The sequence below is a fragment of the Penaeus monodon genome, chromosome 6, assembly GCF_015228065.2.
Source record: "Penaeus monodon isolate SGIC_2016 chromosome 6, NSTDA_Pmon_1, whole genome shotgun sequence".
Taxonomy (NCBI): domain Eukaryota; kingdom Metazoa; phylum Arthropoda; class Malacostraca; order Decapoda; family Penaeidae; genus Penaeus; species Penaeus monodon.
In genome coordinates this window covers 45,783,668-45,799,736 of record NC_051391.1, presented here as the reverse complement: position 1 = coordinate 45,799,736, position 16,069 = coordinate 45,783,668, and the positions used below count along the sequence as shown (strand labels likewise).

The 16,069-nt window shown below is 35.5% G+C and overlaps 2 protein-coding genes across 2 annotated transcripts; both read right to left on the bottom strand.

Annotated features, from left to right (window-relative positions):
* Positions 1-1,292: 1,292 nt before the first annotated feature.
* LOC119574042 lies at positions 1,293-3,652 on the bottom strand. Its single transcript, XM_037921132.1, has 2 exons — positions 3,115-3,652; positions 1,293-1,368 (listed from the first exon to the last, which is right to left on the bottom strand). The coding sequence occupies exons 1-2, from the start codon at positions 3,627-3,629 to the stop codon at positions 1,293-1,295; spliced, it is 591 nt and encodes a 196-aa protein (XP_037777060.1). The 5' UTR covers positions 3,630-3,652.
* A 7,460-nt stretch (positions 3,653-11,112) lies between these two features.
* Positions 11,113-11,651, bottom strand: LOC119574041. The gene has a single exon (XM_037921131.1). It carries the CDS (start codon positions 11,629-11,631, stop codon positions 11,113-11,115), a length of 519 nt encoding a protein of 172 aa, XP_037777059.1. The 5' UTR covers positions 11,632-11,651.
* Positions 11,652-16,069: the final 4,418 nt, after the last annotated feature.

Below are 16,069 nucleotides of genomic sequence, written 5' to 3'. Positions count from 1 at the left end.
TGCAGTTTTAGTATTATAAATAACCTTATGGGTGGCTAACAACTCCAAACAATACCTTAAAATTATAGGTGAATTACCGATAAATTACAGGTAAGAAAAGACGCGCTTGTGCACATGGTAAATTTATCAGGCTTTCTAATCGCATACATTTTGTGAGTCTGTTTTCTGTTTCAGTATCAAATGAGCCAAAGGCAGGGAACGGCCACAAAGCTGATGACAGGTGAGTAACGTTTTCACCAATATATCAAATAAAGATACTGATTGACGCAACTGCACAGCAAAATTTCAAGTAGATTGTCATTGGGAAAGTTGCTGACTCAAGGCATTACTGGCAATGTATTCAATATTTTTTTCTTCCACAATAATATATATATATTCGTATTACAACAGTTTTTTTTCCAATCCTCCATAATGAAGGGGGTAAAGCAGTAAATATCGAAGCAAATCAAGTGAGTGTGAAATATAGATTTGGCCTGAGAATAATTAGTCCATGTAAGCTGAGTCATGAAAGGAAATATACAAAAAAAATTAGACATTTAGAACCAATCAAAACTTTCCGCGTCACAAGGGGCGTGGTCAAAGACGGCTTCCCTTGACACCTGACTTATATAACTTCGCTCAGGTAAGCAAGGATCATAACCTCTGTTCTGTCCTCCCCATAACCAATATTGGTCTCACCACTTACTGAACAGAAAAAATGAACACTGTTTACGATAGAACAATGGCCACTGTCATGGCACAGGCACTCGCCGCCAACTCCAACATGGCCTCCGATAAGGAACAGATGCGCCTCTACCTCAACACACTCAGAGCCATGGTGCCTCAGTGTCCCAAGAACCGTAAGGTGTCCAGACAGGAACTCATCGAGCACGTCATCAACTACATCAGCGACCTTCAGGATACCCTCCAGTCCGAATCGGACTCTGACAGTCGTCCAGGGAGTCCTATGGACGGCGTCGGTTTCAGTGACTCCTTCAACCAGCAACCGCAATATGGCGGTTATGGTGTTCAACCCGACCAGTACTCCATCGGCAACCAAGATTTCTACTCCACTGACACTGACAATGTTCTTCAACCTCAACATGGGTACTACATCAATTCTACTTCCAGTAATTTTGGCAGTACCACCAGTTCCTACAGTGGCTACATCGCAGACTACAGTGGCTACAGCAGTGACGGCAGCAACTGCAGCGCATACAGTAGTGGATCGCACTGAAATTAATGCATTAAAATTGTAAATATTGTATAGAGACAAATTAACTAATAAATATGTTCTATGTATATTAGAAGTATTACAAGCCCACCATCAATTCCTTTACTCTCTTGTTAAAATTAGGGGAAAACATCTTGATTGAGCAGTGCATTCTGCTGCAATTCATTCAATTTTAGTCTGAATCTTAAACCAGGTACACATCCGTTAGTATATACACTTATATAATGCCATACTATCTGTAAAATCTACCTTAGAAATTCAAACAATATACTGCCTCCCTATACTTATAATAAATGTAGCAGTCACGCCCTTATATAATCGATGCATTTGTATCAGATGTTAATCAACTGATTAACAGAAATAGCTATGAAATATTCTTGCACAAACTTTCTTGTTTTGGGGGATATTCTCAAAGCAGAGATAAAAAGGAAAATAAATTTCACCTGGGATATCCGCACAAATCATTTTTCATTGCCTGCCATTTGCTACGTGACGGCTTTTGGAGCGTTTCTTGAATCGTCAAAAAACTTGCCGATCCTTACACCGAGCTTATGAAATGGCTTAAGTCACAGGGATTGTTAGGGGACAATAGAGGACAATGCAGTCATTGCTCTGAATACAAAGAAAAACAAATGGATAATGCAAATACAATATACATTAGGTAAATATACTCCTTTCTAGTTTCTTGATGTTAAATTTGAAGCATACACGCACACATATATGTATACATACTCATATATGTGTATACATGGATATATATATATATATATATATATATATATATATATATATATATATATATATATATATACACAGTATATATACAATATATATACACATATACAGTATATATACATATATACATACACATCACATACACATATATATCATATATACACTTAGCTATGAGTGCATGTCCCATGACACATCATGTAAAGATTTTTTTTTTTCTTGAAAGAGTATTATTAAATAGAGCACAATTATGACGTCTGTATATATCCCGGGGTGCATTGATATCAGGCCGGGGGCCTGACACACACACCTACTAAAAATAAATAAATAAATAAAAAATAAATAAATAAATAAATAATGGACGCAAGCCCCTAGACTAATGAAGGGCAACTGTGGGCACTGTGCTATACTTTCTTAAAACAAGAAAGAATGTCCTAATGCAAATATGCTATTTTGATATGATAACTTGGCTTGCAGACAGTTTCTTGAAACACGAATTTCCGTTTTATAGTACCATATAAATAAAGCGTATTATAGTATCATATAATTATTTTTTCCCAGTAGATATAAAATATTTTCTTAATCTTAGCTGAAATTTATACAATCGTTTGGTGTGTTCATATCATATGCATTCACCATTCTCATGACTCCACAAGCCGTCACGTAGCAAATGGCAGGCAATGAAAAATTATTTTTATGGATTTCCCAGGTGAAATTTACTTCTGTTTATCTCTGTTTTGAGAAAACAAGAAAGTTCGTGCAAGAATATTAAATAGTCATTAATCCATTAGTTGATTAAAATCTGATACAAGAAGTCCAGGTTTTAATCTATTTGATATGGAACTGTATCGATTATATAGGGGCGTGACTGCTACATTTATTATAAGTATAGGGAGGCAATGTAATGTTTGAATTTCTAAGATAGATTTTACAGATAGTATGGCATTATATAAGTGCATATTCTAACGGATGTGTACCTGGTTTAAGATTCAGAATAAAACAAAATGACTTGTAGCAGAATGCTCAATCAAGATATTTCCCTTAATTTTAACAAGAGAGTAAAGAAATTGATGGTGGGCTTGTAATACTTCTGGTATACATAGAACATATTTATTAGTTAAATTTGTCTCTATACAATATTTACAATTTTAATGCATTAATTTCAGTACGATCCACTACTGTATGCGCTGCAGTTGCTGCCGTCACTGCTGTAGCCACTGTAGTCTGCGATGTAGCCACTGTAGGAACTGATGGTACTGCCAAAATTACTGGAAGCAGAATTGATGGAGTGGTATCCATGTTGAGGTTGAAGAACATTGTCCGTGTCAGTGGAGTAGAAATCTTGGTTGCCGATGGAGTACTGGTCGGGTTGAACACCATAACCGCCATATTGTGGTTGCTGGTTGAAGGAGTCACTGAAACCGACGCCGTCCATAGGACTCCCTGGACGACTGTCAGAGTCCGATTCGGACTGGAGGGTATCCTGAAGGTCGCTGATGTAGTTGATGACGTGCTCGATGAGTTCCTGTCTGGACACCTTACGGTTCTTAGGACACTGAGGCACCATGGCCTTGAGTGTATCGAGGTAGAGGCGCATCTGTTCCTTATCGGAGGCCATGTTGGAGTTGGCGGCGAGGGCCTGTGCCATGGCAGTGGCCATTGTTCTATCATAAACAGTGTTCATTTTTCTGTTCAGTAAGTTGTGAGACCAATATTAGTTATGGGGAAGACAGAACAGAAGTTATGATCCTTGCTTACCTGAGCGAGGTTATATAAGTCAGGTGTCAAGGGAAGCCGTCTTTGACCACGCCTCTTGTGACGCGGAAAGTTTTGATTGGTTCGAAATGTCTCATATTTTGTATATTTCCTTTCACGACTCAGCTTACATGGACCCGTTATTCTCAGGCTAAATCTATATTTCATCCTCACTTAATTTGCTTCGATATTTACTGCTTTACCCCCTTCGTTAAGGAGGGTTTGGGGAAAAAACCTACGCTACTGCAATATGAATATATTTTACAGTGGAAGAAAAAATATTGTACTCATTGCCAGTAATGCCTTGAATCAGCAACTATCCCACTGACAATACCAATTGAAACTTTGCTGCTCAGTTGCGTCAGTGTCCTTATTCGAGCTATTGGTGAAAACGTTACCACCTGTCATCAGCGGCGCCTTTGCGATTAGAAAGCCTGATGAATTTAGACTGCACAAAATGCGAAACACAAGTGCGTCTTTTCTTACCTGTAATTTATCGGTAATTCACCTATAATTTAAGGTATTGCTTGAAGTTGTTAGAAATCCATAATCTTATTTATAAGACTAAAACTGCATAAAAATTTACATGATTTCCGGCCTCCGTTGTCTAAATACATTGTACGTAAAAATACACTATGTCGTAGATAACACACTGTAATGAACAATGCAAATAACAGACACTTTACAACGCACACTGTAATAAATGCACTATGTACTCTACTCAAAATGGGTTCATAAACAATGAATGTTGACAGTATATATGTGCTAGATACTTACAAATTGGGATCATATTTATAATCAATAATTACTTGTTCCACCCCTGTATCTGTTATTCTAATAATTAACCGGGTGAACAGAAATAATGTCAGTACTTCCCTCTCCGTCCATTAAATCCAGCGGACTTCGTATTAAAATTGCAGATTCTTAAACCTACCTCCTCTAGTTAGTGGACTCATTATAGGACGAAGGACAATGCACTTTTTACTCTAAACACAAATGGTGAATCAATCTATTGATAAAAGAAAACACATTAATGAAAATAGCAAGTAATAGAATAATTCAAACATATTTCCTTAATTCTATTTTTTACTCTTTTATATAAATAACTGTGACCTTATTAAGCCTTAATCTGTGATGTAACGATGTTTGTTGTCTACAAAGGTGATTAAACATTACTACTGAACAATTAAGTGACTGCACTAGGATGATCAGATGGTCTAATTAGGTATGTATGTTCCGTTTTTTTAGGGTATAACCTTAGCCACAAAGGTGATTCTGGTCAATGGGCGGGGGAAGTTTGTCTAAGAGACGTCAAAAATCTTGTCAATCCTTACGCCGCTTAGGTAATTACGCATGACACTTGAGGGAATTATAGGGCAGAGGAAAGCAATGTGTTTGTTGTCTGGAACACAATGAATAATGCAAATACTAAAGAAAAATGATGTGTCCATAAAACTATATGGACTACATTAAGGAACACGGACACGGATATAAGTGAGCGTAATCCGTGTTTGCAATTGCTAACAAAAAGGCTACTCATATCACAGGAAATTATTTTTTTTTAAAGTTAATGTGGAAAATATAACGTCTAGAGACAGATTGATATATTTGAGGCAAACGTACGTTATAAATCTAAATCTATATATTTTAGTGAGCGCATCAGTACGTTCAGACTGGTTCAGGACTTCTACACCTTAACCTGTTTCAGATAACGTTGTCAATAAAGGTGTTAGATATTACTTCTGTACGATTAAGTGACGACTGGGGTGGTCGAGTGGATAATTACGTCTGCATAAGTTTCAGAGCTATTAGTGAGCCTTAAAATTCCTTGAGGTGAAGGGGCGTTTTTTTTTGAAGCGTCAAAAAACTTGCCGATCCTTACGCCGAGCTTATGAAATGGCTTAAGTCACAGAGGTTATTATGGGACAATGGAGGGCAATGCAGTTATTACTCTGAAAACAAAGAAAAACAAATGGATAATGCAAATATAGTGTACATTTTGGTAAATATACTCTTCTACACATACACGCATGTGTGTATATATGCATATATATACACATAAATACAGTATATATACATATACGGATATACATACATACACATATATACAGTATATATACATATATACAGTATATATAGATGTGTAAACACATACAGTATATATACACATATATACAGTATATATACATATATTACACATATACAGTATATATACATATATTACACATATACAATTTATAAACACATATACAGTATATATACATATATATGTACACATTTATACAGTATATTTACATATATGTGCACATGTATATTATATATACATATTTATTTACATACACATATGTATTCATAACACACTTATCATTGTGCGTATGTTATATGACACTTCATATAAAGTTATTATGTTTTGAAAGGGTATTATAAAATGCAACACAATCACGACCAGTTACGGCTGCATGTATCCAAGAGTGCACTGAGGTTAGGGGCGGGGCTTTTTCTTGTAAAAGTTAAAAAAAATTAAGAAAGGACACAAGTCACTGGGCTAAGGAAGGGCAGCGATGGACAATGTGCTATTTCCTCATAAAACAAATAAAACAAAAATGTCCTAATGCAAAACATAATGGCATTGGGATATGATCACTTGGACTGCAGGCAATTTATTTCTTGAAACATGAATTTTCGTTTTATTGTGCCATATAAGGAGAACTGTGCAAGAGTAGATATGAAATATCTTAATCTGAGCTGAAAGTTTAGACAATCATTTCGTGTGTTGATGCATTCACCACCTGTCATAACTTTGCAAGCTGTCATGTCGTAGCAAATGGCAGGCAATGAAATGAATTAAGGGACTTGCGTCCTTTCTTAATTTTTTAAACGCTTACAAGAAAAAGCCCCCGGCCTGATTTCAATGAAGTTCGGGATATTATGCAGACGTCGTGATTGTGTTGTACATAATAATACTCTTTCAAGAAAAAATACGTTTTTACATGATGTGTCATGTGACATACGCACAAAGATAAGTGTGTATATGATTATATATATATATATATATATATATATATATATATATATATATATATATATATATATGTGTGTGTGTGTGTGTGTGTGTGTGTGTGTGTGTGTGTGTGTGTGTGTGTGTGCGTGTGCATGTATATATATACATACATATGTATATATGCATACATACTGTAAATATGTATATATGCTGTATATAAGTGTGTATATACTATATATATGTGTGTATGTACTGTATATGTACTTATACATGTATATAAAGAGTCCACTAACTAAAGAAGATCGGTTTGCGGATTTGCAAGATTTAATGCGAAGTCCTCTGGATTTGATGGACGCAGAGTTAGTGGACTTTTTATAGGACGAAGGATAATGTACTTTTATCACAAATGATAAATCAGTCTGCTGATAAAAGAAAACACGTTCATTAAAAGTGGCAAATTATAGAGTAATTCACACATATTTGTTTAATTCTATTTTTACCCTTATATGTAAATTATGTATATGATATATATTTATATATATGTGCGTGTGCATATATATATATATATATATACATAATGTATATATGTATATATGCATATATACTGTATATATGTATATATACTCAGTATGTGTATATATACTGTATATGTGTATATATATGCATATGTATATGTATTCACACATATATGTGTATGTATACATATATGTGTACGTGTATGCTTCATATTTTAATATCAAACTAGAAAAGAGTATATTTACCAAATGTATATTATATTTGCATTATCCATTTGTTTTTCTTTGTGTTCAGAGCAATGACTGCATTGTCCTCTATTGTCCCCTAATAACCCCTGTGACTTAAGCCATTTCATAAGCTCGGTGTAAGGATCGGCAAGTTTTTTGACGATTCAAAAAACGCCCCTTGACCTCAAGGAATTGAGAAACTCACTAATAGAAACTCTGGAACTTAAGCAGACGTAATGACCCACCTAACCATCCCAGTAGTCACTCAATCACCTTTCGTGACAAACCTTGTTATATGAAACAGGTTACATCACAGATTAAGGGTTAATAAGGTCACAGCTATTTACATATAGAAGTAAAAAATAGAATTAAAGAAATATGTGTGAATTACTCTATAATTTGCCACTGTAATGAACGTGTTTTCTTTTATCAGCAGACTGATTCATCATTTGTGTTTAGAGTAAAAAGTACATTATCCTTCGTCCTATAAAGAGTCCACTAACTAAAGAAGATAGGTTTTCGGATTTGCAAGATTTAATGCGAAGTCCGCTGGATTTGATGGACGCAGAGGGAAGTAGTGATATTATTCTTATTTACTCTGTTAATTATTAAAATAACAGATACAGGGGTGGAATAAGTAATTTTGGATTAGAAATATGATCTCATTTTGTAAGAGTTATTTTAAAGTATCTAGCATGTATATACTGTCAACATTCGTTGTTTATGAACCCATTTTGTTACATTAAGAAGTATATAGTGCATTTGTTGCATTGTGCATTGTATAGTGTCTGTTATTTGCACTGAGTATTACAGTGTATTTCTTACATTGTTCATTACAGTGTATTATCTACGAACATTATGCATGACATAGTATATTTTTACGTGCAATATATTTAGACAACATAGAATGGAAATAAACAAAAGTGAACAAACATTTTTATGCAGTTTTAGTATTATAAATAACCTTATGGGTGGCTAACAACTCCAGACAATACCTTAAAATTATAAGAAAAGACGCGCTTGTGCACATGGTACATTCTAAATTTATAAGGCTTTCTAATCGCATACGTTTTGTGAGTTTTCTGTTTCAGTAGCAACTGAGGCAAAGGCAGGGAACGGCCACAAAGCTGATGACAGGTGAGTAACGTTTTCACCAATATATCAAATAAAGATACTGATTGACGCAGCTGCACAGCAAAATTTTCAAGTAGATTGTCATTGGGAAAGTTGCTGACTCAAGGCATTACTGGCAATGTATTCAATATTTTTTCTTCCACAATAAAATATATTCGTATTACAACAGTTTTTTTTCCAAACCTCCATAATGAAGGGAGTAAAAGAAGATAGGTTTGCGGATTTGCAAGATTTAATGCGAAGTCCGCTGGATTTGATGGACGCAGAGTTAGTGGACTTTTTATAGGACGAAGGATAATGTACTTTTTACTCTAAACACAAATGATGAATCAGTCTGCTGATAAAAGAAAACACGTTCATTACAGTGGCAAATTATAGAGTAATTCACACATATTTGTTTAATTCTATTTTTACTCTTATATGTAAATAGCTGTGACCTTATTAACCCTTAATCTGTGATGTAACGATGTCAACAAAGGTGATTAAATATTACTTCTGAACAATTAAGTGACTGCACTAGGATGGTCAGATGGCCTAATTAGGTCTGTATGTTCGGTTCTTTCGGAAGAACCTTAGCCACAAAGCTGACTTACATCAAGGGGCGGGGGAAGTTGTCAAGAGACGTCAGAAATCTTGTCAATCCTTACCCGCTTAGGTAATTACGCAAGACACTTGAGGGAATTATAGGGCAAAGGAAAGCAATACGTTTGTTGCCTGAAACGCAATGGATATTGCAAATACTAAAGGAAAGATGTGTCCATAAAACTATATCACTTAAAGGTACAACAATAAAGTATGTTATAACGTCTAGAACAGTTTTTTCTCTGTCAAAGAGACAGATTTATATATTTGAAGCATACATACGTTATAGTATGTATAAAATATGTTGAAATGTATAAAATGTCACATGACATTACAAAAATCTATAAATATTTTAGTAAGCGTATCGGTATGTTCAGACTGGTTCAGAACTTATTCACCTTAACCTGTTTCATATAACGAGATTTGTTGTCAAGAAAGGTGATTAAGTGACTACTGGGATGGTTCGGTGGGTCATTACGTCTGCTTAAGTTCCAGAGCTTCTATTAGTGAGTTTCTCAATTCCTTGAGGTCAAGGGGCGTTTTTTGAAGCGCCAAAAAACTTGCCGATCCTTACACCGAGCTTAAGTCACAGGGGTTATTAGGGGACAATAGAGGACAAAGCAGTCATTGCTCTGAACACAAAGAAAAACAAATGGATAATGTAAATATAATATACATTTAGTAAATATACTCCTTTCTAGTTTCTTGATATTAAAACTTGAAGCATACATGTACACATACATGTATACATACACATATATGTGTATGAATACACACACACACACACGCACACACACACACACACACACACACACACACACACACACACATATATATATATATATATATATATATATATATATATATATATATATATATGCATATATATACACATATACAGTATATATGCACATATTGAGTATATGTACACATATATACATGTATAAGTACATATACAGTACATACACATATATAGAGTATATACACACTTATATACAGCTTATATACATATTTACAGTATATATGCATATGTACATATATACATATGTATGTATATATATACATACACACACACACACATATATATATATATATAAAATCATATACACACTTATCTTTGTGCGTATGTCACATGACACATCATGTAAAGACAATTTTTCTCTTGAAAGAGTACAACACAGTCACGACGTCTGTATAATATCCCGAATTTCATTGAAATCAGGCCGGTGGCTTTCTCTTGTAAACGTTTAAAAGATTAAAGGAAGGACGCAAGTCCCTGGCCTAATGAACGACAACGTTCATTTTATAGTACCATATAAGGAGAGTTGTGCAAGGACAGTCTCGCAGTAGATATAGAACATTTTCTTAATCATAGCTGAATTTTATACAATCGTTTGGTGTTTTCATATCATATCTATTCACCATTCTCATGACTCCACAAGCCGTCACGTAGCAAATGGCAGGCAATGAAAAACGATTTCTGCGGATATTCCAGGTGAAACTTATTTTCATTTTTATCTCTGTTTTGAGAATATCCCCCAAAACAAGAAAGTTTATTTCAAAGAATATTTCATAGCTATTTCTGTTAATCAGTTGATTAACATCTGATACAAGGATTCCAGGTTTTAATCTATTTGATAGTACGAAACTGTATCGATTATATTGGGGCGTGACTGCTACATTTATTATAAGTATAGGGAGGCAGTGTATAGATTTTACAGATAGTATGGCATTATATAAGTACATTCTAACGGATGTGTACCTGGTTTAAGATTCAGACTAAAATTGAATGAATTGCAGCAGAATGCACTGCTCAATCAAGATGTTTTCCCCTAATTTTAACAAGAGAGTAAAGAAATTGATGGTGGGCTTGTAATACTTCTAATATACATAGAAGGTATTTATTAGTTAATTTGTCTCTATACAATATTTACAATTTTAATGCATTAATTTCAGTGCGATCCACTACTGTATGCGCTGCAGTTGCTGCCGTCACTGCTATAGCCACTGTAGTCTGCGATGTAGCCACTGTAGGAACTGGTGGTACTGCCAAAATTACTGGAAGTAGAATTGATGTAGTACCCATGTTGAGGTTGAAGAACATTGTCAGTGTCAGTGGAGTAGAAATCTTGGTTGCCGATGGAGTACTGGTCGGGTTGAACACCATAACCGCCATATTGTGGTTGCTGGTTGAAGGAGTCACTGAAACCGACGCCGTCCATAGGACTCCCTGGACGACTGTCAGAGTCCGATTCGGACTGGAGGGTATCCTGAAGGTCGCTGATGTAGTTGATGACGTGCTCGATGAGTTCCTGTCTGGACACCTTACGGTTCTTGGGACACTGAGGCACCATGGCCTTGAGTGTATCGAGGTAGAGGCGCATCTGTGCCTTATCAGAGGACATGTTGGGGTTGGCGGCGAGTGCCTGTGCCATGACAGTGGCCATTGTTCTATCATAAACAGTGTTCATTTTTCTGTTCAGTAAATGGTGAGACCAATATTGGTTATGGGGAGGACAGAACACAGGTTATGATCCTTGCTTACCTGAGCGAGGTTATATAAGTCAGGTGTCATGGGAACCCGTCTTTAACCACGCCCCTTGTGACGCGGAAAGTTTTGATTGGTTCTAAATGTCTCATATTTTGTATATTTCCTTTCACGACTCAGCTTACATGGACCAGTTAGTATATGTGTATATATACTGTATATATGCATGTGTATATATACTGTATATATATATATATATATATATATATATATATATATATATATATATATATGCGTTTGTGTGTATATCTATACACATGCATACACATATATGTCTATGTAGACATATATGTGAGCGTGTATGCATCATCTAAAAGAAACTGGATTGGAGTATATTTATCAAAATGTACATTATATTTGCATTCTCCATTTGTTTTTCTTTGTGTTCAGAGTAATAACTGCATTGTCCCCTAATAACCCCTGTGACTTAAGCCATTTCATAAGCTCGGCTTAAGAATCGGCACGTTTTTTGATGATTAAAAAAAACGCCCTTGACCTCAAGGAATTGTGAATCTCACTAATAGAAGCTCTAGAACGCATGTAGACGTAATTACCCACTTGGCCATCCCAGTAGTCACTTAATCGTATAGAAGTAATATTTAATCACCTTTCTTGACAACCTCGTAATATGAAACAGGTTAAGATGAATAAGTTCTGAATCCGTCTAAACATACCGATACGCTTACTAAAATATATCGGTATATATTTTTGTTAACAATTGTAAACAAGTATTATTTCTAGGTAATCACGCTTACTTGTATCCGTGTCTGGGCATTATAGAATCTTCTGTTACTTTAGCTTGTAATTCCTTCAAGTGTCTTACGTAATTCTATGAGCGCCGTAAGGATTGACATGATTTCTGACGTCTTTGACAAACTTTACCCGCCCCTTGACCTGAATCAGTTTTGTGGCTAAGGTTCTACCGAAAGAACCGGAACATACAGACTTAATTACACCATCTGACCATCCTAGTGCGGTCACTTAATTGTTCAGAAGTAATATTTTAATCACCTTTGTTGACATCGTTACATCACAGATTAAGGGCTAAGAAGGTCACATTTACATATAAGCGTAAAAAAATAGATGGCCATCTGACCATCCCAGTATAGTCACTTAACTGTTCAGAAGTAATACTTAATCACCTTTGTAGATAACAAACATCGTTACATCACAGATAAGGGTTAATAAGGTCACAGCTATTTATATATAAGAGTAAAAAATTGAATTAAAGAAATGTGTGTGAATTACTCTATTATTTGCTATTTTCATTAACGTGTTTTCTTTTATCAGTAGATTAATTCATCATTTGTGTTCAGAGTAAAAAATAAAAAAAACACTATCCTCCTTTATCCTATACTCAGTCCAGTAACTGAAGGTCGGTTTAGGGTTTATTGTAAGAATAACAGATGCAGGAGTGGGACAAGTAATTTTTTATTATAAATATGATTCTGTAAGTCTCAATTTAAAGTGTCCAGCATATATATACTGTCGACATTGTTCATGAATCCATATATTTACAGAATGCAGTAAAAAGTGTATTTGTTACTTACAGTGTGCATCGTACAGTGTATCTGTTATTTGCATTGAACGTTGCAGTGTATTTCTTATACTGTTCATTATGACCCTGTTACCTCTGTTTCCAGTAGTTTCGTCAGTGCCGGCAATTCCTTTAGTGGCTGTAGCATTTTTTTTTTTTTTACTGAATGTTTATCAGACCGGGTTCTGCATTTGTCATCCGTACGACGGGTATTAATTTAGATTAGTTGAGAAATATTATCTTATAAGAGACACATATGTAACTGAATTAATGGTAGTTTTTAAAGGGTAAAATGACAATGTCTCTTATTTGTAACGGCAGTCGTGGCTACAACAGTGGCGGCAGCAAACGTAGCGCTTACATTTCTGGATTGTATCAAAATATTCTATATATAACAGAAGAATTATTACTACCACATTATCGGTTTCCTTAGTTTCTCTTTAGAATTACAAATATTTCCTTAATTGAGAATTGCAAGGGGTTCCTTGTTCTGGTTGTGCGTCCTGTTGCAGTTCATTCATTTTGATTTTACACCTTGAACCAACCGTGCATCCTTTGCTACTTTAATTATTTCATATGTTATAGAAAATGCAGTTGTATGATACCGTTATCTATAGAATCTCTCTTAAAGATTTTAACAATACAGTGCGCCACCTATCGCTAATTAATCATAGCACGGTCATGCGACATCTAATGGATAGTCATAGAATATATTACATGAATTAAACTTGGAAGCAGCAGATATCAGATCTATAGACTAATAACTATCCCATATTATCTCGTTCGATGTGATATTCACAAAAATATATGTATTTGCATGGGAAATCCGTAGAACTAAACATTTAATATCTTTTGCCTGTTAAGTACTAAGACATGCCAGACAGAGTAGCGTATGTGGAAATCAAAACGTGAAACGATTATGTACATTTTCACACAAGACAGAAATGTGTGATATCTGCTAGAAGTTATGACAATAATACAGCCATGCCATAGAAACAAAGATGGTATAAAATCCATCAAGAACGTTTGTTTTTTTCACCTGTCTAGCCTTTTTGTGAGATTTTGTCGTCAGATAAATATGAGAAAAAATATATCCATATGGATTCCTGCACAATTTTCTTTATATGGTACCATGAAATAAATTCGTGTTTTAAAAAAATCCCCGCAGTCCGATAATTGAACATACCCAAAGTGTATTCTATTTGTATTAGGCGTTTGTTTCCGTCGTTCTTAATTAATTACCTCCGGTGACTCGCGTTCTTTCGTGAGCTGGGCGTAAATATCATTTTTATTATTTTTTGTAAGAAAGATCCCCGCACATGACGAATGCCCTCTGAGACTTTTTAATAAAACACCGAAACACAGACAGACCCAACTGGTATGAATTGCGTTGCACACGATAATAACCTAAGAAAAAAATATCTCTTTATATTAAGTGTCAAATGAAATGTATGAATGAATGAAAATAGATATAAATACAAAGATATACATGCACATATGTGTCACAAATTTGAATACTTGGAAACTAGAAAGGAATATATGTACCAAATGCCCACTGTATTTACATTATCCATTTGTTTTATTGTCTTTTTTTCTTTGTATTCAAAGCAACGACCACATTGTCCCTCATTGTTCCCTAATTACCCCAGTGACAGCGTCGTTTCATAAGCTTGGCGTAAGGATCGGCAATTTTTTTTGACGTTAATAAGAAAAAGTCCCGCCCCTTGACCTGAATGAACTTTGAGGGTTTCTTGTGGATGTAATAACTCACCTGATCAAAACAGCACAGTCACTTAATCGTAAGTAATATTCCATCACCTTTGTTAACAACGGCCATCATTATGTTCCGCAATTTAAGGACTGGTACTCTATTAAAATGTGGCGTTATAGCCACGTGTCGCTTCATATAAGATGCAAAATAATCCGATATGTACTATATAGAAAGAAACTTCACAATATGAATACATACATGTTTGTGTGTGTGTGCGTGTGTGTGTGTGTGTGTGTGTGGCGTTACACTGCATGGAGAATTATGCAAGACTCTTGGAGGAATTGTGCGACAAAGGAGGATAATTATACAAAAAAAATGCAAATACTGAAAAAAATGTGTTCATAAAAATTATATGATTTGCATGATTTTCTACATGCACATTAAAGTAGTACACCACGCGTACAACATTGATCATGTTTCGAATGTAATAATTTGTGTGTGTGTGTGTGTGCCATGGTACTAACAGTGTCCCAAGAACCGCCAGATGTCCAGACAGGAACTCTTCGAGCATATCAACGACCTTCAGGATACTCTCCAGTCCGATTCATACTCTAACAGTCGTCTAGGGAGCCCTATGGACGGCGTCGATTTCAGCGACTCCTACAACCAGCAACCACAGTATGGTGGTTATGTCGTTCAACCTGACCAGGACTCCCCCGGCAACCAAGGTTGAACGATGCCAGTCAACTTCAGCTACCACGTCGGTTACAACACAAACTGCAGCAGTGGCTACAACAGTGATGATACAGTAGTAACGTGTCGGTCTCTCATCCGAAGGGGTCGGTGGTCTGCGCCCCGCCCAGGCGCGAGAAGTTTCAACTGTCGTCTGGAGGTTACCGCTATAGCTGGGCACCACGGTAGGTAAGGACTAAGCTCAGTCGAATCAGCACCACCTGACCTGACACGTTGATCGAGTCGGCATTAGTATAAATCATACCTTCATACGCAGTGTATGATTAAATAGGTACATCTAAAATTCTATATACTGATACAGTATATTATCTACCAGATCATAATAGGTCAGTGACTTGTTTATGGTTGTAAACAAAAATA